This window comes from Narcine bancroftii, chromosome 13 (genome assembly GCF_036971445.1).
Source record: "Narcine bancroftii isolate sNarBan1 chromosome 13, sNarBan1.hap1, whole genome shotgun sequence".
NCBI lineage: Eukaryota > Metazoa > Chordata > Chondrichthyes > Torpediniformes > Narcinidae > Narcine > Narcine bancroftii.
The window spans coordinates 29,572,079-29,596,474 of NC_091481.1; the positions used below are offsets into that span (position 1 = coordinate 29,572,079).

The 24,396-nt window shown below is 41.6% G+C and overlaps 2 protein-coding genes across 6 annotated transcripts in view; one reads left to right on the plus strand and one right to left on the minus strand.

The window, feature by feature from the left end:
* Window positions 1-51: 51 nt before the first annotated feature.
* LOC138748725 (vesicle transport protein GOT1B) lies at window positions 52-23,635 on the minus strand. 2 transcript variants are annotated; one of them, XM_069909383.1, is made up of 5 exons: window positions 23,418-23,628; window positions 20,129-20,220; window positions 19,102-19,280; window positions 18,513-18,594; window positions 52-633 (listed from the first exon to the last, which is right to left on the minus strand). In XM_069909383.1, exons 1-5 carry the CDS (start codon window positions 23,440-23,442, stop codon window positions 595-597), a joined length of 417 nt encoding a protein of 138 aa, XP_069765484.1. In that variant the 5' UTR covers window positions 23,443-23,628; the 3' UTR covers window positions 52-594. The 2 variants fall into 2 exon arrangements, with proteins under 2 accessions (XP_069765484.1, XP_069765483.1); XM_069909382.1 differs by lacking the exon at window positions 52-633 and adding an exon at window positions 5,634-6,256 and having other exon boundaries at window positions 23,418-23,635.
* A 65-nt stretch (window positions 23,636-23,700) lies between these two features.
* recql (RecQ helicase-like) overlaps window positions 23,701-24,396 on the plus strand; it is a 42,508-nt gene continuing 41,812 nt past the window's right edge. For 3 of the 4 annotated variants that reach the window (XM_069909379.1, XM_069909380.1, XM_069909381.1), the window contains exon 1: window positions 23,702-24,022. The gene's annotated coding sequence lies outside the window, so the exon portion shown is untranslated. Of the gene's footprint in view, window positions 24,023-24,396 lie in introns of all 4 variants that reach the window. The other variant, XM_069909378.1, reaches the window with a different exon arrangement.

The following is a 24,396-nucleotide window of genomic DNA, read 5'->3' on the forward strand; positions in this document are numbered from 1 at the left end:
AAGACACAAAAGAAACCAAGGGAGCAGCATAGCTAAGAAAGGCAAGACGAGTGGGGATGTACAGTATTTTTAATTATGTACAGTCATTTTATGCAAAAGGACAAAGTCAGCCAATGTACAAGTTCATGTTTAATGAATCAAGGCCTCTCTATTCAAGCATTTCATTACTTGATTTGTAAACCAAAAGTGAATCTGTCCATTCTTTTCAGATTTATCAGTCTTGGTTGAATGAGGTCCTTCTTGGCTGTCTTTGCCTGGTTTAGTCTCCCAGTTTAAGATCTACTTCCTTCCTGGTGATCATTGAGCATTACTGATGGCCATGGTCTGTCTGTAGCCCATCCTACTGGAGGAAGTGTGGGGCTAAGTGCCCTCCACAGAGAGGCATTTATAAAACTTCAGCAAGGGGAAGTTAAATGTGTGGAATTCATTTCAATGGCTACCCTTTTCTGCTCTAAATATTTTAATACAAAGAATGCTATCAAGTTTTATTTATTCCTAGACAGAAAACAATATAAATTTAGAAATGTTCATCTTAGATGAACCTTATAAATATATTACAGCATACTTCTGCAGCAGTTGTTCATCCAGTTTCTGTTATACCATACTGTTGCTTTCTCCAACTTTATCTACAAACTGCAAGAATAATGGAAATATTAGTTAATCAGAAGCTATCACTACATTAATTTTCATGTTAAAAATTATATTTTTTTCTTACAATGGACAACAATTAAAATACAAACCCAAGATTAACACATCGATGAGTAAAGTACAATTAACTGGTTTCCAAATGGTAGTGAATACTTCAGACAGTTATCAGAAGGGCTGAGTCAATACCAAAAAGTGTTTCGAGCCTTACTGCTAAATTGTAGCTTTTATGAAATGATTTTATTTGGATGTAGTAAACATCTGCATAACTCTAAAATTAAACTTACAGGAACTGATAGTGTTAAAAATTTTGCAAACATTTACACGACACAAAAAATTAAAACATTTCAGTTTGTTTTCTTCCGTATTTCTTGGTTATATTGTATCTATATCGCCCCACATTACTTGCTCTTGGCTCTAACATGAACTACTAATGTGTTTGGGAGATTACAATGCTTCTTAATTATATACTCATCAGCAAAAATAAATCCACACCATTTCTAATTCTAACCCAGTTTAGCTACTTCATCCACCTGTGTCTGAAAACAGGATTGGAAAAGGGTAAAGATGAATCAGGGAATGAGAGGGCGAGTCTGGAGAGTTTAAAGTGTTATTGACCTGAAAATGTTAACCATTGAATTCTCTTGGAATGCTGCCTCATGCAACTATATTTACATTCCATTTGTAAGATAGTACTTGTTATATTATTTTTATTCTGATCACCATCATCCCTCTCAATTAATCATTTGTGGCTTCAAGTACTTTTTGGTTCATAATCATTTTTCACTTAACTAATCTTCCAAAATATCTTCAATTGTTCACTCACAATTAATTTTGCAATTGCTTCCAAGTAATTGGTTCCCACATTTTAAACAATTCAATATAGGACAAAGACTAAACATGCCGAACTTAGATTGACGCTGGTCTGCTCTATTTTCTAACTTGACCTATGGTGGAAAAGGAGTAGATCACATTTCCTGAGACTAAATACAAGGCTACTTTCCTGATTGAAATGAGGCACATTTCAACGAATGAGAATAAAAGAACAAAAATGTTAAAACATTGATGAATATTTATTGGAAGCATCATATCAAACACTGCTCATGTCTGCAACATTCATTGAACAACATTGCAAACGTTCAGTTGACATCACCTCGGCTCTTTTTGCATCACAGATTTCAGATGTAGCAAAGTCCCATGCTGTGAAAGGAGCTAAAATCAATGCAGTGTACTGTTTGAGGGAAACAAATGTGCATAATGGAGAAAAACATCTTTCCTGAGGCCTGTTTTGAAGTCTTTATTTTGAATTTTATAAAAAAAATCTATAAAATGGTGAAAGGTCAGTGAAGTATGTACTCTATACTGTATGAGGGACTAGTTAAAGAGAGCATGTACTGCCCATATCTTGTCACCCGTTGATAGCGACAGGTTATGGTGAGCACACCCATGAGTTTGTGACAAGTTGTCCTTTCAATGAAAATTCCAATCTCTGGCACAAACAGAATTATGACACTACGCATGTCCCATTTGCTTAAATTGAGGTTTGCAAAATATTGTCCTAAAAGCGCCAACTAGACTGCTTTAAGGTCTTCCCTCCTAATCAAGTTTTAAAAAAAAGCCCATTATGAAAATATAACAAGGTACGTACTTCATGCTCAGCCTCCTTTACATCGCCAGCTTTAAAGATATTTAACGGAATAATCATTAACAAGCAGCATAATACCAGCAGATTCATTGTTAAAAGTGTTAGATGGTTGAGCAAAATGCAGAAATGAACAGAACAGACCAAGTGATGATATAAATTATACAGGAGATGTTACTTGAGAGGTTGAGACTTTAAATGTCCAAGTCCCAGAACTTTAGGATTTTCTACCATAAGATGCAGTTTGTAAACTTTACTGGAAGTTAATCTCAAATACAGTAATAGATTGCAACAATTTCAGAGTTTAACTAGTCTTTAAAGATGACAGAGCAATATTTGGAGATTATCTCTCAGCTGTGTTTTGGAATATGTCACTTTGAAAGGCCAAGTTAACAAATGACTTTGATGTATCATTTCCTGTACTCGTATCACTAACATTTCAAACCAATTAAGCACATGACAGACAAGCGATTTTTACAGAATTTCCACTTGAAGATTTGTTAACACATTTTCCCCTCATGATATTTTAAAAATATAGGATGACCATCATAAATAGAGATTCAAATACAGGTAGTCCCCAACTGGCAGCTGTAACGGGACCGAAGAATCGGTCATATCTTGGAATGAACACAAGTCGGAATTTGGAGTATCAAGGCCTTAAAGCAAACCATTTAATCAAAACTTTTCCCCCCAAACATAAACAACAAACATTTGACAACAACAACTTAAAGCTTGCTTAATAGGTTGATCAACCTTGACAAAATCTTTTCACGTTCTGGTCCGTTTACCTTATTAGTCGAGATTGGGTGTGAACATCTCGATTCCTGTGAGCACGCGCGAGTCTTTGCTGGGTTCACTGACTGACAATATTGAAATCGTTCCCTTAACTCTCACACATGCAGCAACCAAACTCCAATAAGCAAACCCACTGAAGACTTGTGCTTGCGTGATAAGGTTGCATATTGCAGTTTGGTTGGTGCATGTGCAAGAGTTAAGTGTCCTGATGATATTGAATTCACATCCTTAATTCTTTGGGCATGTGCCAACCGAAGACGCTCTCATTGCTGCAGTCAGAGATTCCCACCTGCTTCAAAAGGGCATCAACCACCCCAGTGCCCAAGAACAGAGTGAGCTGCTTCAATTACTATTTCCCAGTAGCACTTGCATCTACTGTGATGAAATGCTTTGAATTCTGGTCAAGGCCAGAAATAACTCGTATCCAAGTAAAGATTTAGACCCACTGCAATTTGCCCACTGTCACAATTGCTCCACAGCAGATGCAATATCATGGGCTCTTCACTCAGCTCTGGATCACCTCAATAACAGCAACATGTACATCAGACTGCTTTTCAATCAACTACAATCTTCAACACCTTAGTGCTGGTCAACATGCTTCAAAACCTGGGCCTCAGCACCTCCCTCTGCCACTGAATCCTTGACCGCAACAGAAGACCACAGTTTGAATCAGAAACAACATCTCCTTCTCAATGACGATCAACACATTTGCAGTTCAAGGATGCGTGCTTAACCCAGTGTTCTTTTCACAATACACTGACTGGCTAGATGCAATTCAAATCCATCTATTTCCATTCAAATTTGCTGAAGACACCACAGATGGCAATGAAGAAACGTACTGGACAGAGATGATCAGCTAGTTGAGTGGTGTCAAAACAACAACCTTGCACTCAATGTTAGCAAAACCAAGGAGATGATTGTGGACTTCAGGATTGGGAAATCACGAGAACACGAACCAGTTCTCATCGAGGGGGTCAGCAGTGGAAAGGGTTAAGAACTTCAAGTTCCTGGGTGACAAGATCTCTGAAGATGAGGCTTGGGGCCTCCATGTCAATGTAATCACAAAGAAGGCTCGCCAGAAGTTATACTTCTTGAGGAATTTGAGGAAACTCAGTTTGGCACCAAAAGCTCTTGCACAAATTTTTATAAGTGTATCGTGGAGAACATTCTAACTTATTGCATCACTGTCTGTTATGGAGGTGCCAATGAACAAGAATGGGGAAAAAAAAACTACAGAGTTGTGAACTCAGCCAGTGCCATCACAGGCATCATTCTTCTACAAGAGGCAGTGTCTTAAGAAAGGAGCCTCTATTCTCAAGGGCCCTCACCACCCAGGTCATGCTCTCTTCACATTGCTACCATTGGGAAGGAGGTACAGGAGCCTGAAGTCTGCTATCAGACTTTTGAATGGACAATGAGTCACAGACACTACCTCATTTTCTTGCACTTTTTATTTTGCACTATATTTTTAAGCAATATTTGCTCTGTAATGTGGCCACAAAACAATGAATTTTGTGACCCGTTCTTGACAATGAATCTGGATCCTGAATTCAGTCATGACCTCTCTTTGCAACTTGAAACATGCTTATTTTTCCACCTCTCTAGATGGGATAGCCTTTTAACCTGGAATGTTGACCATTTGTCTTTGCTCATGCTGCCTGATTTGACAAGGGCTTCTGGCATCTATCTCTCCACACTCCACATCACGCACCCCCTCCCCCCTACAGTCTTCACCTTTTTTTACCCCCCAATGTGTGTGTAAATGGAAAAATCCATATGCAAGGAAATCTTCTATTGTACCCTAAAGATAGTTTCCAAAGGACAGCAACAGGTTAGCCTTCTAAATCAAGTCTCCCACAGTCAGCAGAAACTTCAGAGAAAGCCTCTAATTAAATGGATGCTTTGGGCAGATACAGTTCAGAATGGATAAATGGTACACTCCAAACATTTTCACTTTGCACAGAAATGGGGTGATGTTATTTCTAGAATGTTGTTTTTTTTTCCATATTTCCAGCGTCTACAGTTCTTTTAACTTCCACTCATCCCCAAAAACAACAATTGAATCTTAGACAACAATATTTAGAGTACTCAAAATATAACATATTTGAATCTCACTTAAAAATGAGATAGGAAATCTACCCTAGGCAAGCAATTGATATTTACTCAATTACTTCATAAAAGACCATCTATGCTGGCAATAAGCACAAATCTGGTTTAAAATGTTAATTTGTTGAATTGTGATATCGCCTCAAACCGTACATCTTGGCGCCTCATAGTTTGGCGGGCAGCAACCTCCTTTGAAGAAGACCGCAGAGCCCACCTCACTGACAAAAGACAAAGGAGGAAAAACCCAACACCCAACCCCAACCCACCAATTTTCCCCTGCAACCGTGTCTGCCTGTCCCGCATCGGACTTGTCAGCCACAAACGAGCCTGCAGCTGACGTGGACATTTACCCCCTCCATAAATCTTCGTTCGCGAAGCCAAGCCAAAGAAAAAGAAAGAAAGATTTCTTTGTTTATAAAGAACAATTTTCTTTTAATTGTGATGGATTTTATCTTACATTTTGTCTTTTAAATGATGTCAATAAAATCATGAAAACCAGACCCAACCTCTCTGACCTAAAGAATGGGTATTATTGATCACACCATTTTAATTATTTCCATCTCAATGTAGCCTGTTGAATTTTGAAATGTTTGGGCACTGATTTTGGGTGGGGGGTGGGGTGGTGTAGGTGGGGATGCTGAGGCCAGGATATTATTGCCAATCTAATTAGATAATGGTTTTGAAACTAGTGTCTGCAAGGATAGATTCCTGCTTGTTTATTAGATTGCTATTTTTAATACAGCTTTTCTTTCATGTATGAAACCAAACTAATAAACATCACCTATCTTTGGCACATCTTCCTCATTTTTCTACTGGTTTGTCTTCAGTTCTCATTGAAACTTCTCCCCCTGTCCTATCCCCGTTGGTGATAGCTCTTTTTAAATAAATCTGCTCCTTTCAATTCCTCATTCTGCAGGCATTTTCCAGATCGTCTTTAGGTTCTTTTGTGAATCTGCCAACTTCTCCGTAATTTTCATATCAGATATGTTCAATGGAGATGTAGAAACGAGACCTATGCTTGAATTAAGGTCTATGGGTACTCCTATTGGTCAGGGAGGGCTCACTACACTTTAAAAAGAGAATAAAATAAAGTTATATTTCAGTTAAATGTTTACTATGAAAAACTTGAAAATATGATTATTTAAGCCACAATTATTTACATTTGTGCACAAGATGAATGATTGAAAGCTAACAATTTTAAGAAGTTGATACAAATACATACCTTAAAATAGCTTGTTAAGTTTTGGTAACTGTACACTACTTTGCTTGTCCACTCAATTGTTCACCATTCATCAGTTGAAAAGACAAGCTAAGAAAGGTGGTAAAGCCAGATTCACTCATCTAATATCTTCCATTAAATGCATGACTGGAACTCCCAGTGTTTTTGTGGACATAATCTTTTTCATGCTATTCCCAAATTGGGAAGAGTACATCATCAAAACTGGCAGTGCTTTAAATGCTGCATTTCGTTTGTTGATCAACCATCAATTAAAACTGATACGACATATTAAATTTAATTGATATCCAAGATTATTCAAGTACTTTGCAAAACTACACCACCTGGCAGCAAAATACTCAGATATTTACCACATATGCCAGCATACAAAATGGTCAGTGAATGCAAAAAAATGTCACCCCCCCCAAAAACCAAAGTTGTCTTATACACCAGTATCAAATATGAATCTTAACAGCAAAGTCTCAGCGCTCCCCTGCAAGTCCCATCTGCCCAGCCCTACTGCTGTCAGCTCTGTACAGGCTTTAAAACAGCCAGTTAACGGAGCTGATGGTGGTTAATTTTAAAATATGCAAATAAAATTGAACCGAATATTTTGCTTTTAAAATATTGTGAATTAGTATATTAAATGCACCTAGCAACATAATTGCACTGGTCAGCAGTAAGTGCCAGACTTGGGGTAGTCTTATACAGAATATATCTCAAAACCTACATTTTAGGTGGATATTCATAGGTCGTCTCATACACTAGCATATACAGCAAACCAAAAATGCGCGAAGCTTCCATTGCAGAAATTCCAAATCCACCTGTTACCAACAAAATTCTAAAGGTTCAAAGGGCTATGCCAACAATGCTGTAGTAAAATAATTCCTGTCCCTGCTAAGTGTGTAACAGCTGGGACTTTTCTATTTGTAGCAGGATTGTGGTTTTGCACAAAGAATCAATGCATTAAAAAGACTGCAGAAATAACAAATTGCAAATAAATTAGTTCTTCCACATTCAATTGTGAATAAAGTGGACTGATAAATGATCTGCCCATATCACCGCCTTTAACAATTACAGGTTTCAACACACGACTTCTGAAGAAAAACAGAATGCAGTAAAATTTCAGCAAGTCTGGTGAAATCTGAGCAGAAAGAATCCAAGTGAACATTTCAGCCAATGGCCTTTCGAAGTAACTGGGAAAATTTAGAAATCAAAAAGATTTTAAATTGCAAAGGGCAGGAGTTGCGAGAACAAGGCCAATGTGTGTGATAAGGTGGAGATCAAGAGAGACTGAATGCATAAGTGGTGTAGTACCAGTTGAGAGGTTTGTTAATGCAGTTTGGAGGATGTAAATAGGAGCTGGATGAGAACTGAGAGCAAAAATGCACTAGAACAGAGATACAAATATGATAAATGCACTAAATATTTAGGTCAGGCAGTATATATGGACAAAGAATAATGGAGGTAATATTACTTTCCTCAGAACTGGTAGTTCAAATATCAGCTGGAAAGGCCAAATTCAATAATGACTTCTCAAGTATGTAACATCTCCCACCAAAAGACGAGATGCAGTGCAATAGACTTTGATACAAAAGTGGCCAAGGACAGAAGACAGTATGAACAATTAGAAGATAAAGATCACCCCTATAGATAAAAATTTTTCTTCAAGGCAGTCACCCGATCAGCATTTGTTTTATCCAGTGCAATGGAAAGCATCATGCTTGGTCATCACATTGGAAAGAATAAAAGAAAATTTGACTTTTCAAATTCATCTGGAAATGGTGCATTGATTCATGGACTGCAGCCAGAGAAAAGATAAAAGACCAAGCATGACCTATCCAGGTGTTGCACCAAACAAACTGAGTGAGAAAAGGCATTGGTGCAGTTGGAATGGTGAAAAGAGAAATACTGAGGGGACGGTCCCTGTGAAATGCTGAAAGGGGCCGGTAAATCTCATGGTTGCATCCCCTCAAAGGTGGCTGAAATTATAGAGGATGATCCATTTCAGCATGGGTACTCAGGTGAGGTGAGTGAAAGAAGGGTTAAGAGCAGAAATGAGGAAAATTACATGGATGTGAACGTAAAAGTGCTAGTCAGTGGGAGAAAGAATATATTTGTTTGGAAGAAATGGGATTTTCCCAACCTGACCCATAGACTCAAACAGCATTCTTAACTACATCTCCTCCCATACAGTTCCCATTCTTTTTTTCCACTCCAACAAATATTCTCTGATGAGATCTTCCACCCACCGAATAAAGTCAAATTTCCTGCTCCATTTTTCCCATTGTCATACCACTTTCTAATGCAAATCAGAAATTACAAAACAGTCCCGTTACCTCTACAACTCCTATCATCCAGTGACCCAAATACTCCTTCCAGGTGAAGCAGCTATTCCTTTGTACTTCTAATTTAGAGGACTGCATTTGGTGCCTAGAGAATGGTCTCCTCTACCCTGGAGAAATGAAACTGAGATTGGACAATTTTGAACCTTTACAAGCTCAGATGAAACATCATTGATTTGAAATTCTAACTTTGGTTCTTTTTCATGGAGGCTGGCAAGTCTGCTGAATAGCCTGAGCATTCTGCTTTCACAGTTGTAATACTGGTTTTTCGTATTATCATGAAAAATTCTCCAGTTATTTTCTGTGCCCCCAGATAAGGCATAATTCAATATGATCAATTTCACCCATATTAGTCTACTTTCACGAATCAGCAAAAAAAATGCTGATTGGGATTATTAATAGTGCTAGTTGGTAGCATTTATCAATAATCTGTACTTAGCAGTTAATATGGGTTCTATTGAGCTGGGTGAGGGAGGAAAGGTGGAGGTCACAGCGATTAGAAATGCAACTTGACTAGTCACTTAAATGGATTGGATCTAAAAGCAGACACGTTGTGGTGAATGTCTCACCCAACTTTCTAAAGCTTCTTCCTCAACCAAGGTAGAAATCTCTAATGTGTTGAAGTATTATCACATGATTATGGGGAATCACAGTTAGAGTTGGGGCAACATGGTTAGTGTAGCAGTAAGCACAATGGTTTTACAGCATTAGTGACCCAGATTCGAATCTGGTGCTGTCTGTAAAGAGTTTGAATGTTCGCTCTGTCTGTGTGGGTTTCCCCAGTTTCACCCCACTCTTCAAAATGTACTGGGGTTGTAGGTTAATTGGGCAGCATGGGTTTGTGGGCCCATGTCTAAATTTTTAAAAATCGACTTACCTGGATGGGTGCAATTCCAACAATTCTGAAGAAAATTTCTACCTCACAGAACCCAACTATCACCTAATTCTTTTCAACAGTTGTCAGCTGCTTTTTGTGGCTACACTTCCCAAATTTACAACACTTGGCATGTGTGGCAGGTGCATACAAATACCATGAGTAAATATGTCCTTGCTATTTTCACAACATCCTGACATGGAAGGATACATGCCAAGTAAACCTGAAGACGCTGGCATTTATTGCGAGACACAAAACTCAGCAAATCAGATGAATCTGTCATTATTCTTTAATTAGGTCAAAATCAACTAAATCCATACATCACAGTGGAAGTGTACTTTGAATAAAGAATGGTGCAGCCACCACCTCTGAAGCCTATAAAGCCAGCAATACCTACATGCCTTAAATTAAAAAAATCCTTATTCTCTTCATTCAGATTAACAGTACTCTTGGAAAAGTTTTCCTTCTATAACATGCTTTTCTCTTACCAACGATAACTTGGAACATCTCATCCAACTGGAAACATAAACCAACCTGATTAAAATGTTTTTTTTCCAAAAGAGCTCTAAAAATAAAATTCAATCGATTACTGAATTCTTGTTGCTGTCCTTTCCCTTTCCAACAATGTATCAGGGATACATTCAATATATTATTCATCTTTACCCATTGTTACTCCATTGTACTACAAATGGTCAATGTTTATGACACCTCTCTTAAAACTGACAGTGTTTTTGGAACTTTTAAAAAAAATCAAAGGTTTTAAAAAGCAAAACATCAGATGTGAGAGTCAGTGCTCATAGGATACATAAACATGCACTGTTCAATGACAATAATTTTAAAGCAAGATTTCTCTCACAGGCAGAAGGCAATGAGACCCCTGCTTCCACTAACTTGAACCTCCAATCCTTTTTGCATGCAATAGAAAAGTTATGGATATAATTCATTCTAATCAATTATCTTTCTGATTAAACCATGTACATTCCACTTGCCTTTTCAAATCAAGTATTTTCTTTAAACTGCTTTTACTCATGGGAAAGTGCTTACATTTATTGGATATTTAGATTTTATGTTTTAGATACAGGTGCACATGCATTGCAATACAGTTTGTAGAAAGAAATGTTGATGCATGTATATGCATTTCCCATTATTTTTTCCACTGACCCAGCAGTGACCAGATTGTGATGGAAAATCATGTGGCCTGTCACTGTCAAAGCCAGGTCTATCATAGCCACCAACTGACTAATCCAAAATGACAAAAATACAGCAACTGCTTGCACTCATTGATTACTGAAATAAGCATCATGGAAACTTACCATTCATTTCCATTTGTTAGTATTGCACCTTTGAGAGCAGTGGTTTTCAAATTGCCCCCCTGGACTCACATTCCACCTTAAGCAATCCCTATGCCATAAGGGATTACTGAAGTTATGTGTGAATGGGAAGGGAAAGTTGAGAACTACTGCTCTAAACACATTACTGAAATATTTTACTTGAGAAAAATTGTAATTGGCCCATTTCCTTTGGAGCTATGAAACAGTGGTTTTCAAACATTTTCTTTCCACTCACATACCACCTTAAGCAATCCTTCACTAATCACAGAGCACTTACAGCACAGGGATGGCTTAAGGTGGAATGTGAGTTTGGGGGCAGTTTGAAACCACCGATTTAGAAGTTACCTTTGACATCAGGTGGTTTCCTAATGCATGCACACTAAAAAAGGGATGAATGTAATTTTCTTGTAGTTTACTGAATATATTCAGTTTGTACTTGCAGGAAAACGAAATAACCTCTCCATTAAGAGTCACAAAGTGAATAAACAGGCCATTTCGCCCAAAATATCCATGCCAAACAATTATTAATGGCATCTTTCAGTGCTTGGCCCATAGCCTTTTATACTGGATTGATTCAAGTGCTCATTTACACACTCTTAAATCCAGTGAGTGACTGTTTCCACTCGGCACAGGTATTTGCCTCTCTTTTGGTGAAGATCATCCATCCAAGATCCCCCAAATCTATTCACTTCCCACCCCCTGCACTCCAGTTTGCTCTATTCCTGTACCCTTTAAATTTTATGTACTTTAATCATGTTCCCTTCTAACATTAGCTGCTTTCAGGTGCATCCTCCACCTTGAAGGTGGCTGCAGGAGTGGATCCCAACCTGAAAACTCACCTTTCAGGTGGCAGCCCTAAAGCGTTGCTACAGCATTGCCCGGTCCACCTGAAAGGGCCTATTGATATCCAGAGGCGCCTTGGAGTGCCTCCGCATCTGATGGAGCCGGGGCAACTGGTGCCACAGCGCTACCCATCATAAATATGCGGCATAGGAATGGCCGTCTTCCCTACCCATAATCTCCAACGCAGGTTGAACCGCTGTGTTTCCCACACAGTTCTAGCTGCGTGGGGCGTTTATGGGCAGGGAAGACGGCCATTGCTATGCCGCATTTTGAGCAGCAGAGACCCTGCGCTACTGGGGAGGGGAGGGGAGGTCGGGGCAGGGGCGGCCGGCTGTCAGGCAGCGGGGTGGCCGGTCACTGGCTGACAGAGTCATCAGCCCACCCCCAGGCAGCTACTTACAGTGGCTGCACATTCAGGTGCCTCAGCGGAGCCCGGCAGTGGGCTGATTATCCCTCCCAGAGGAGGGTTGGTGTTGGCGCTTCGGAGGCACGTTCAGTGCATTCAGGTGGGTACCTCATCAGCCGCATAGGGGTAGAATATGTGGTTTTACATTGGAGTATTCTGGCCACCTGAAAGAGCCTATTGTCCATTTCAGGGAAAACAATATTACACTCTTCAGTCTCTCCTCAAAGAAATGCTTCAAGCAAGTCAACTTTGTAGTGAATATTCCATTTCTAATGCTGTCATACCTCCCTATTTTGTGGTGAGCAGGACTGCACACAGTACCCTATCTGAAGTCTGATGTACAAAGTTGGAGCATAATCTCCCTATTGAATGCCCTAACACAGACCAGTATTCCATACATTAATTTGTGCTGCTACCTTCAAGGATTAATGGGTGTAAACATCAAAGTTAGCTCCTTAATATTCCCCAAGACCCTATAGTCCCTATCCTTAAGAGGACTCCCAAAATGTATTGCCTTGTTTATGGGTTCATTTCTCAACCCATTTCACCTTGTAGCGCAAGAGTACCCTCTATATTATCAAGAACTCCACCGATCATCGTCATCTCCAAAACATATTTAACGTTTTTGGGGGGGGGGGGGGGGTGGAAAATCCTTAATTTCGCCAAATGCAAATTCATCCATAATTGGAAACTAATGCACAAGTTCTTAACCTTTTCATGGAGTGATGAGTAGAATGGAGACAGTGCCATTCCACAAAACTAACAGTAAATATGATTAACAAGCCTAGAAATAGTATAAAAAATGCCATGACTACACTTTTATGATGGATAAGGAATACTTGCATCTGCACTCCATTTCAAGTAAAGTGCATATACCAATCACTTTGCAAAAATGAAAGCCTTGATTCAGCCTCAAAAGCACTTTACTAGTTAGAATATTCGCTTTTGTGACACTAGTTCAACTTGTAAGCAGATTGTTTGTTTTTGCCACAATTCTTAATCTTGAATATGTGTCTATAAATTCAACTCTCAATAACCTTTTTATCTAAGCTGACAACTCCATGTTTCTTTGGTCCTTGCACAAAATAGACCAGGAATAATCAAAATAAAATGTCCTTCATGACAGGAAATATCTTTTGCCTTTCAGCAGTCAGAATCAGTTACAGATCCAGGAGTTCTGACAGGGTGGATCTGGAGAGAATATTTCTGCTTGTGGGAGAACCAAGGTTACTGTTTAAAAGACAAGGAAAACAATTTTCTGTCAGAGGGCTCGGAGTCTTTAAAAGGTGGCAGAAGCAGTGTTTGAACATTTTTAAGGCAGAGGTAAAATATATTCTTGATAAACCAGGGGACGAAAGGTGAAACAAGTAGGCAAGGTTACAGTCAGATCAGCAATGATTTGATTGGCTGGTAGAGCAAGTGCAGAATCAAACTGCCCAACTCGTTTCAGATTTTTATAGTATCCGTCATGATTTATGGGGTTTTTCTCAACTGAACACACTTAATTTCCTACAGATTGTCAAAAGGTGATTTCTACATTTTGGCCTTGCACTATGATAACATTTGCCCATGAAGATCTCTTTCAGATATTTGTGATACTTCTGTCAATTACACCATGTTATTAATTGTACTTACAACACCTTCATGGGAGTGATTCCCTTATTTGTATTAAGGTTGCCTTTACTCAAGCATCATAGCAAAAACATTCAGGTGTATTACTGGAATGAACCAAAATGTGAGAGCATCAACATATAGTTCTTGTAGAATGTTTTGGCTATGTCAAATTTAGAATAATTTCTGATAAATGCTTTCAACCCCATAGGCAGTGATATAAAGGTATTTAAAGTTGGTACCATGGTGTCAAGATATGTATTAGATTTATATTTAAAAAAAATCTCAGTTACCTGACCAAATTTATAAATTCTTTATTAAATTGAATTGCACAAATGAAGGGAAACTATGGTACATAATAACCCAAATGCACTAAATATTACTTTAAAAACAATGTACCAAATATCTTTTCAAAACTACAGCATTCAAAAAGTAGCCCAAGTTGGCCTTAGTTCAGACCTTGTACATGGGACGTGGAATATTAGAGAATGTGACCCGCAGTTAGTTACCCGAGTAAACTTGATTGCCTTTGGAGGAAAGAAGGGAATGCTCATATTTTACTCCACTTTAATTTCTGTGCTCATTTTATTTTGTCCATTATAAATCATTAGGTAGGAGTTTGACATTAAAAATTATATTGCTCGATTCCAGCATGACCATATGGAATGAACTCAAGACCAGCCAATTTCACCTGCATGTTATTTTCATACAAAAGTGCAAACTTCATAAAAGTACTTTTAATTTAAAAAACACCTTTACTTTAGACAGCTGCCCTACTGCCACTGCAATCGCGCTGCAGCCTCTGTATCTACAAGGGTGCACTGCGCATATGCAGTACTGCGAGGTCACTAGAGTGGAGTACTCTGAAGAGAGCAGATGTTGAGTTGCATGCTCTCTCTCCCTGCCATGTTAATGTGCTTGATTTATACTTAGTAAAGTTCATTGATTGGTTCATTGCACCCACTGGCTCCAGTCATTATTTCAGACACAATAATGAACAGGGTGTCAGAAGTGAAGCCTCACAACTGAACAACTACCACAGTAAGTAATTAAAACCAGATTTGTGAAACCCAAAATGGTTGACGTGTTCAGAAGTCACAACCCCATGGTGTTCAAAGGAAACATGGCCGAGAACTGGCGCATGTTCAAATAGGAGTATGACATTTTTTATAGCAGCTGCACACGGCGATTACCCGTACCAGAGCGTTCATTCTGTTGAATTTGTCAGGCTTGGAAGCCATTGAGAGGATGTTCGTTTACACGGGTGAGGTGTGAGGGGAATCTCGTGGTCTATCCAGCACACTGCATCCCTGTGGCCATGAAAGAGTCAAGGGTGAACTGGACAGAATGCAGGAATTGGGCATCATAACCCCAATCTCGGAACCAACGTGGTGGCTGCCAAGAAGGATAGTCAAGAAATCTGCATTTGTATCAATCCCAGGGACCTCAACACAGCCCCAAGGAGAATGCATCACCCATGCAGACAGTAGAGGAAGTGGCCGCACAGATGGCCGGTGCAACAATGTTCTCAGTCCTAGATGCAAAGAACTCGTTCTGGTAAATCTCACTTGACTGTCGCTCATCACTGCTGACCACCTTCAGCACAGCGTTCAGCCGGTACAGATTTGGGAGAATGTCATTTAGCATTAACTCGGCAAGTGAAGTTTTCCATTATCGTCAACAATATGCTGCTGGGTGGAACTTCACGAGAAATCAGGACAAAAACCTGAGAAGGGTGCTCGACTGAGCACGGGAGGTAAACCTGTGGCTTAGCCCCAACAAGTTCAAGTTCTGCCTCAACCAAGTCAGGTACGTGGGCCATGTGTATACTAGCGAGGGGCTGAAAACGATCAGCGAAATGCTAGTATCCAAGAATGAGGTATCTCTACAGTGATTCCTGGACATGGTAAATTACCTGGGTAAATTTATACCCAATGCCAATGAACTAATGGCCCCACTCCAACAACTGACCCACAAGGACACTGAGTGGACCTGGCACCAGCAGCAGGACGCATTTGAGGCTCTCAAGTGACATAGGTCCTGCTCACCAGTCTTCTCCTACTTCGAGATGTGTAGACCCGTGCTGCTCACTTGCAATGGTCTACGCGTCCAGATTGCTCACAGACAAGGTACGTCCAAATCGAGAAGAAGCTTCTGGCTGTGGTGTTCATCTGCTCCAAATTTCATGATTATGTGTATGGTGGACCGATTACCATTGAAACCGACCATTTACCCATAGTGACTAATAGCAACAAACCCATCCAGCAGTGTCAGCAAGACTTCAGTGGATGATGCTTCGGTTACAAAAATACCACATCACCCCAATTCACAAATGCTAGCAGATGCCCTTTCACGAGCCCCCAGGAAATGAACAATGCAGCAGGCCGAGGAAGGAGATACCTTTGACGTCATGACATTGAGCCACATCTCCTTGGCCCGACTTGATGGATCGAGAAAGCATACTGCAGAGAACAAAATGCTGAACTGGTTGGGAAACTTCATTAAAGGCAGGTGCCACCAGCAATGCAGCCACTTTTTCCTTATCGGTGATGAAGGGATAATTATGAAAGGCCAGAGAGCAGTGATCCCCACTACCCTGCAGAACATGTATGTAGAAATCCTGTACAAAGGATTTCTTGCATGGAAGCGACAAAACGTAGGGTGAGGCATTATTTTCTGGCCAGGCATGTCCAACCAGATAGATGAAGAGGTGAAGACCGTTGTGGTCTGCAACATCAACAGAGAGCCACTACCACTGCACCTGATGCCCACCCTACCCTGGTTGACAGTGGCACCCAACATCTTTGAATGGCACAGTCAACACAATCTGGTGCTGATTAACTTGTACTCAGGCTGGTTGTAGATAGACTGACTATGAGCCACCACCTCAGAGGCAGTCATCAAGAAGTTCCTCTGACACCAGCTGTCAGTTCACCAGCCAAACATTTACGATTTTGCCTCTTCATGGGATTTTACCCACATTACCAGCAGCTCAAAGTATCCCCAATCCAATGGGCTTGCTGAAAGAGTGGTAAGGAGCGCCAAACAGCTGATGGAACATGGCCACAGAGAGAAGACAGATGTATTCTTCAGCCTGCTCAATCTGAGGATTGTCCCTTGGAACAACACCCTGGGTTCACTGGCGCAACGACTGATGACACGGCAAACCAGGACAATCTTCCAGTAGCAAGGAGGCTCATAGAGCCTCGTGTCAAAAACCCACAGGACGACAATGCCCAGTTGCTAAACAAGCAGCTGGCATGAAAGAAATGTTGTGACAAAATCATCAGGCCACTCATGCCCCTTACTGAAGGGCAAGTCATCAGATTTCAAACAGCAGAGGGATATGACCCAGACATAGTGGAACAAAGCTGCCAAGAGCTGTGGTCATACCTCATTTGTTCCGGGGATGGGGAAAAGAGAACAGAAGGCATATGCTCCCTGTAAAAGAACCTCCCTCATCGCTAAACCCAGACAGACCAATATTCCTTGACAAGCCCAGAAACAGAGAACCCAGCCACAACCCCAGAGGAGGACATGAGCGACACAGATGGTGCCCTCACAACCATGAGCGAAACAGACTCTCTGAATGAGTTGCCTCAAGCCTCCAACTCCAAAGAGGGGTTCGACAAAACACGCTCTGGGTGTGTTTGCAAGTCAAACACAAAGTATCAGGACTGAACTGGGTCCATGTATATATTTTGTATATTTGTTATTGGACTGGTAAATGGAGGTACTTAATGTGATGTGTGAGAGGGTTGGGTCAAGAAAGCGGATGTAGACAGCTGCTGCTATCAACTGTCCTACTCTCACTGCATTCGTGCTGCAGGTACTGCTAGGTCACTAGAGTGGAATACTCTGAAGAGAGCAGATGCTGAGTTGCAGGCTCTCTCTCTCTCTCTCCCCCTTAATTTATACTGAGTAAAGTTCATTGTTTGATTCACTGCACCTGCCATTATTTTAGACACAATAATGAACATTTACTATATGCAAATTATAATGTTCAATACATAGCTAAAAGTTTTTAAGCCAGTTTCTTTTAATTCATTCCCAGCAATTAATTACCGATATATCTTAAGGCATGTAATCTATTAAAATCATACTAACAATTCAGACACAGAAGAGAGCTTCTCCATAGGGTCCTACTGTAGGGTCGTTACGCTGATGTCTCATAGAAGGGATCAGTGTTTTTGTTAAAACTCCAGCAAAACCACAGAGGTCCACACCCAAGATGGCAGCACCAATGCTTGGCAGTAGACCATGACAGTTGCAGGCTCTGGGGAAAATCAGCATACTAGCACAGAGCAGGAGAAGATTCCCCTGCTAAGGAGGACCCTGGGAGAGGAACATACAGTGAAGGTGACCACAGCGAGGGACTCAAAACAAAGCAAGCTACTGGAGACTGGATCGTAAGAACCAAGCAGTAGGACTGAGATTCGTGAGGGTGTTGATGGCAAGAAGGGCTCGCGAAAGGCAACAAATGTTCATACAGACACTCGATGTCTCTAAGAGTCTACATTTGCTTCTCTTATTTGTGGGGGTGCCGGGCGAGTGGCACCAATTTGTGTGCTTTTACAGTAAGCAAATGCTGACAAATTTTGTGCATTTATGTACAGGACAATGAATTTTGACTTAATTTTTCTCCCTCTGAATATTTTTTTAATATTCTAACATGCAATGGGTAATACAAATACTTACTGAGCTTATTCCAGGAAAATTCAGAATGGAGCCTAATACAGGCACTCGCCTAATAAAGCCAACCACCACTGGGAAGAATCCCCTAGGAAAAAAAATGGAGAAAAGAACAGACTTTTAAGAAATGAAACTGCGTAAAAACTTTACAGAATGAAATAGAATTTTTGCAAATGATCCATCCAGGATAGTCTTTTTGTCACTCAGGGGAATGAATATACACTTAGCAGTCCTTGACATTTCCCGAATTATTTTCAAATTTTTCTGGCTTTGCTAGAAAGCCACTAATTCTCACATGAAAACCACTTTAATTCTGGGAGTCCTAAGAATAAGTAAAAATAAGCTTTATTCTGTCAAAGTTCAAACGATTGAGACCCAATACTACTTCAGTGAAATTTAAAAAATGCAAAAGGAAAAGATTCAATTAAAATTGGTTCCTTGCCTTAATGGCAACTAAAATTATTGAAACTCTCATCCCCTCAAATTATAAATTCAGGCCTGGAATTAGTAGCCCATAAATTATACCATCCAAAATATTAGGAAATTTAATGATCCATAACACAAAAAAACAGTGAAACAATTCCAATGAACTTACCTGAATAAAAGAAAAAAACCATAAATTTCGAGGACCATGCCGATTACAGGCCAGCCAAGGAGTACAACAAAAATTCCACCGAGAAAGAAACCTGTAGCTTTCATTTTGTGTTTCTGGAAGAAGAACCTGAAAGTCCTTTCTAAACCAATTACAAAGGACAAGCCTGCTACAAATAAGATCTGCAAAAGGGATAAAAATATGCATCTTAGAAAGATAACTCTGCGTAAGGTAAAACAAAAAGGCCCTAGGTCTCTAACACCCAGTTAAGAACCCATGCTAAAATCATTCCTCGAGTTCTTAAACAATAATTGTTAACATCTCCAAATAGCAGCCATGCTTCACAGAGCAGTACAGCCCAAAAAGACTGCCTTCAGCCCACCATGACGCTAATCTAACTAATCTAATCTGCCTCACATGGTGCCTATCAACCTCCCAGTTCATGTACCTGTCTAAAGGCCTCTTAAATATTGCTATCACGTGTGCTTTCACCACCTATGCTGGTAGGGTTTTCAGGCACACACCAATGTGTTTTTTTTAAAAAATTCCTTTCAACTTTCCCCCTCTTAAACCTAAACCCTCCAGTATTTGACACTTCCACCTTGAGAAAATGACGCTGACTATGCATCTTATCTACACTGGGACTCTGATGCTCCCAGAATGAACAATTAAGTTTGTACAACATTTTTTTTCCTCCATAGATAGTGAATATTCTCCAATATAGGTAACATACTGGTGCATCACTTTTGCATCCACCCCAAAGTCTGCACATCTTTCCTGTAGGGCAGCAACAAAAACAGCATACAAATGTGATCCAATTTAATAAATTTAATAATGTGGGAAACCAGGGTAGGTATTTTGCAGACAGATTATTTTGTGACTGAATGTAAGCTAACTTGTGGGAAGAAATTTTTAATGTTACACATCTTCTTTATTAATGCCGAAAAATTACAATTGTATAGTTTCTTCGGACAGCTCCACATTTCGTGACAAACTTAATAGAAGCACAAGTTTTACAAGCCAAACTTACGTTTCCTATTGCAAGGAGTGCCTTATCAAAGAACAGAATCATGCCAAAGAACAGGAAAAACACACCAAAGCCTGTCAATCCCATTCCAATTTCTGTAAAGGAAGTACATGGAAATTAGACTCAACATTCTATTCTGAATTCCAGATGTCCCTTGAACGATGGTCACTTTAAAAAGGTATACATTACTATTTGAAAAATTTGTATACATCATCATCAAATAAGGCTTATGTGCTTGCACATCACACTGCCAGTTTTTAAATGTACATCACAAAAGTTTCATGAAGGCATAACCTCAGGACATCCTAAATGAGCTTTGAACCATGGTCATTTGTAATGTACAAAATTACCAAAATTAGATAGATCAAGATCCCACTAAAGAACCTGTTTGACACGATTTCAAGAAATATAGCAATTTAAAAAAATACTGTGGAACAGGACCGTGGTACAAAGCTATTCAGTTTAAATTGACATCTGAGATATAGCACTTCCAATAATGCATCTTTCTGACATCATATCTCTACTGGAAATGAACCTAGGACTTTCTGTCTCGGAAATGAACATGCATCACTTCATACTGTATCACCCGGAATTCTGGGGGCAATAATAGGAAAGCTGAGTATTATTTAAATGGAGACAAGCTAGGGAGTGGGGAGGTGCAAATGGGTCTGGGTGTACTTGTTCACCGGTCACTGAAGGCTAACATGCAGGTTCAGAAAGCTGTGAAGAAGGCAAATGACATGTTGGCTTTCATAAAGAGGGGATTGGAGTATAGGAACAGAGACGCCCTTCTGCAGTTGTACAGGGCCCTGGTGAGACCCCACCTGGAGTATTGCGTCCAGTTTTGGTCTCCAATTTTGAGGAAGGGCATACTAACTATAGAGGGTGTGCAGCGCAGATTTACAAGGTTAGTTCCAGGGATGGCGGGATTGACATATGCTGAAAGGCTAGAAAAACTGGACTTGTATCCGATGGAGTTTAGAAGGATGAGGGGGGACATGATTGAGGTATACAAAATTATCAGGGGGATAGACAGGGTGAAGTCGGATTACTTGTTCCCAATGGTGGGGGAGACGAGGACTAGAGGGCATAGTTTAAGAATACAGGGTAGGCCCTTTAGGACGGAGATGAGAAAATATTTTTTTACCCAGAGAAGTGTGAATCTGTGGAATGCTCTGCCACAGAGGGTGGTAGAGGCAGATTTGCTGATTATGTTCAAAAGAGAGTTAGATAAGACTCTAGTGGACAAAGGAGTTAAGGGTATGGGGATAAGGCTGGAAAGGGGTACTGATGGTAGTGATCAGCCATGATCTGTAAAATGGCTGGCTCAACGGGCCGAAGGGCCTACTCCAGCTCCTATTGTCTGAATAACAAACAATCTGCTGGAGAAACTCAGTGGGTCAAGCAGCATCCATGAAACCATATAACAATTACAGTACGGAACCATAGGAGAAAAAGTATTGTCAATGATATGAACTGGGTCCCTTCAATCCCTTGCATTGAGATGGTGGCATTGCTGCAACTTGCAGCTTTTCGAAAGGCAGCACTGCCAATGGTGCAGACCCAGGAGGAATAGAGGAGTGCTTTTCAGCACTCGTGCGCAAGGTTACTACTGCCTGGCTGTCCCAGCTGACGGCTCTGTAAAAGTTTAAACTGCCAGTAAAACGGAACTCAAGAGGGCAATGCCCACACTCAACAGAACACACCATTGCAGGCTTCAGTGGAAGCAGTCAACTGGTGGCGAGCACCACTGCATGAACGACCCAACCCCTACTGAGAAGCTAAGGCTGCTCAACCTTATTCCCCCTCCCTGCCACTCATACACCATCTCTTACTAACCACCTGTGGCGTTGACAGTTTCTTTAGTTACATTGGGGGTTTGAAACCAGGGTCTGAGGAGGTGACTTCTGAACGGATAGAAGGCTGAGCGGCTCAGGATATTATAGGAGAGCAGAAGGAAAAGGCATCCGAGGGGGTGGTACACATCTCTGAAACTCCTGATAATGGGGCAGTGTACCAGTGGCACCTCTTTTTGTGCCTTTAAATGGACAACTACTGCGAACACGAGAAAGGAAGCTTGAATTATTTGTCTGGTTTTTGATCAGATCTCGTCAGCTTTGTGCACAACGTACACCCAAATAACACGGTGAAGTTGACGATGCAGCTGATAGCTCCAGTTTGCAAAAGATCGCACTCCACTTTCACTTGCTTCTGGTCCGAGTCCTAAATTATGATGATGAACAGAGGACAATAGACAATAGGAGCTGGAGTAGGCCATTTGGCCCGTCGGGCCAGCACCGCCATTTTAGTTCATGGCTGATCATTACCATCAGTACCCCTTTCCAGCCTTATCCCCATAACCCTTAACTCCGTTACCCACAAGAGTCTTATCTAACTCTCTTTTGAACATAGTCAGCGAATCCGCCTCTACCACCCTCTGTGGCAGAGCATTCCACAGATTCACACTCCTCTGGGTAAAAAAATGCTTTCTCATCTCCGTCCTAAAGGGCCTACCCTGTATTCTAAAACTATGTCCTCTAGTCCTCGTCTCCCCCATCATTGGGAACAAGTAATCCGACTTCACCCTGTCTATCCCCCTGATGATTTTATATACCTCAATCATGTCCCCCCTCATCCTTCTAAACTCCAATGGATACAAGTCCAGTTTTTCTAGCCTTGCTGCATATGACAACCCCGCCATCCCTGGAACTCACCTTGTAAATCTGCGCTGCACACCCTCTATAGCTAGTATGTCCTTCCTCAAGTTTGGAGACCAGAACTGGACGCAATACTCCAGGTGGGGTCTCACCAGGGCCCTGTACAACTGCAGAAGGGCGTCTCTGTTCCTATACTCCAATCCCCTCTTTATGAAAGCCAACATGCCATTTGCCTTCTTCACAGCTTTCTGAACCTTCAGTGACCGGTGAACAAGTACACCCAGATCCATTTGCACTTCCCCTAGCTTGTCTCCATTTAAATAATTCATGACCACATTGCTATATTTGGGAGCATGGGCGAAGAAACTTCAGAAAGTGCAGCCAGAGGTAAAAAAGCTACAAGCCTCCCGACCTGGGAGGAGACGAGTGAAATCATGGCTTTCCACTCGATCTTGCTGCAGAGCCGGGACAGAAGCTGGGCCCTGGAACCAGTCCCCATCGACCTCGCAGGCCGAGAGCGCCGGGTCCAGTCGGTCCACCGACTCTTCCACAACCCCCCCCCCCGGCATGGCCTCCGCCTGGATTCGGACCGGACGGGCCCGCAGGTCTCTCCCGAAGCCCCCGGGCCGACTTACTCTGCGAGTCCGTGAGGGAGATCATGTTGGCGGCCGTGGATTCTCATCCGCTTCGCGAGATCCCCTCAGCCGCCACGTCTTCCGGAAACACGCGCCTCCACCACCCACCCCTCGGTAACCGAGCACCAGCTACATCCGGGCCGGGGAAAAGGGGGGGAGGCGGCCGCGGCGTCACGACGTGATGGGCAGGTGAGCTGCGGCGCAGGCGGGGCTCGATGATTGACGGGGCCGACGACGCGCCGCTCTCCACCGCGAGAGAGTCTCGTGATTGGCTGGAGGCAAGGAATGGGTTGGCTTCATTTGAGTGACAGGAGGTGGGTCTCCTCCTGGATGCAAATCTTGCTCGGCCTGATTTGAGCGACAGGAGATGGCTCTGTCCCTGTCTTTGTCTGGCCCCGTTTGAGTGACAGGAGGAGGCTCCGCCTCTGTATGCAAAAATTCGCCTGGTCTTCCGCCTGCAAGACCCCGCCCTGGCAGGTGATTGACGCGCGACGGACGATTAGGAGGCCCCGCCCCGTTCCGTTCCGTTCCGTTCCGCGTGCCGGCGTCTGGAAGCAGCGCGTCTCCTCTCGACTCCGTGGATTGACGGTTGGCGCCAGTTCCAGGTTTGATAACGCCTCAAGGCCGCGAACCCCCCCGGGGCGAGAGGGAAACCGCGCTTTATTGGATAATTGCCTGCGTGGTGCTGTTGGTAGATGGTTTATAAACCATCCGGGAGATTGAAGCGGACGAACGCGTGTGACGTCATGGAAAGGTCGACGAATTGTATCCGGGATTGCTGCTATTGGCTCCCGCTTTGACCAATGGGAAGAAAGCTGAAAGTGGATTGGTTGGTAAACGCAGTTCCTAAGTCCTTGGGCGAAAAGGGACTTGTCTGCTATTGGATATTACTAGAGGCTCCTTTGCCAGAATGAAACAGAGTGGCATGTCTCTTCGCTAAGCTGCACAGTTGGTAGCGACCACAGCGGTGGTACATTGA

What these genes read in the sequence shown, in the direction of transcription:
- LOC138748725 (XM_069909382.1), bottom strand. Translation starts at nt 23,442, where the DNA reads ATGATCTCCCTCACGGACTCGCAGA. An exon ending in CACTCCTTGCAATAGGAAAC is followed by an intron (nt 19,281 to 20,128) that starts GTAAGTTTGGCT and finishes TCCCTTTTGCAG; the next exon opens with ATCTTATTTGTAGCAGGCTT. An exon ending in GGTTTTTTTCTTTTATTCAG is followed by an intron (nt 18,595 to 19,101) that starts GTAAGTTCATTG and finishes TTTTTTTCCTAG; the next exon opens with GGGATTCTTCCCAGTGGTGG.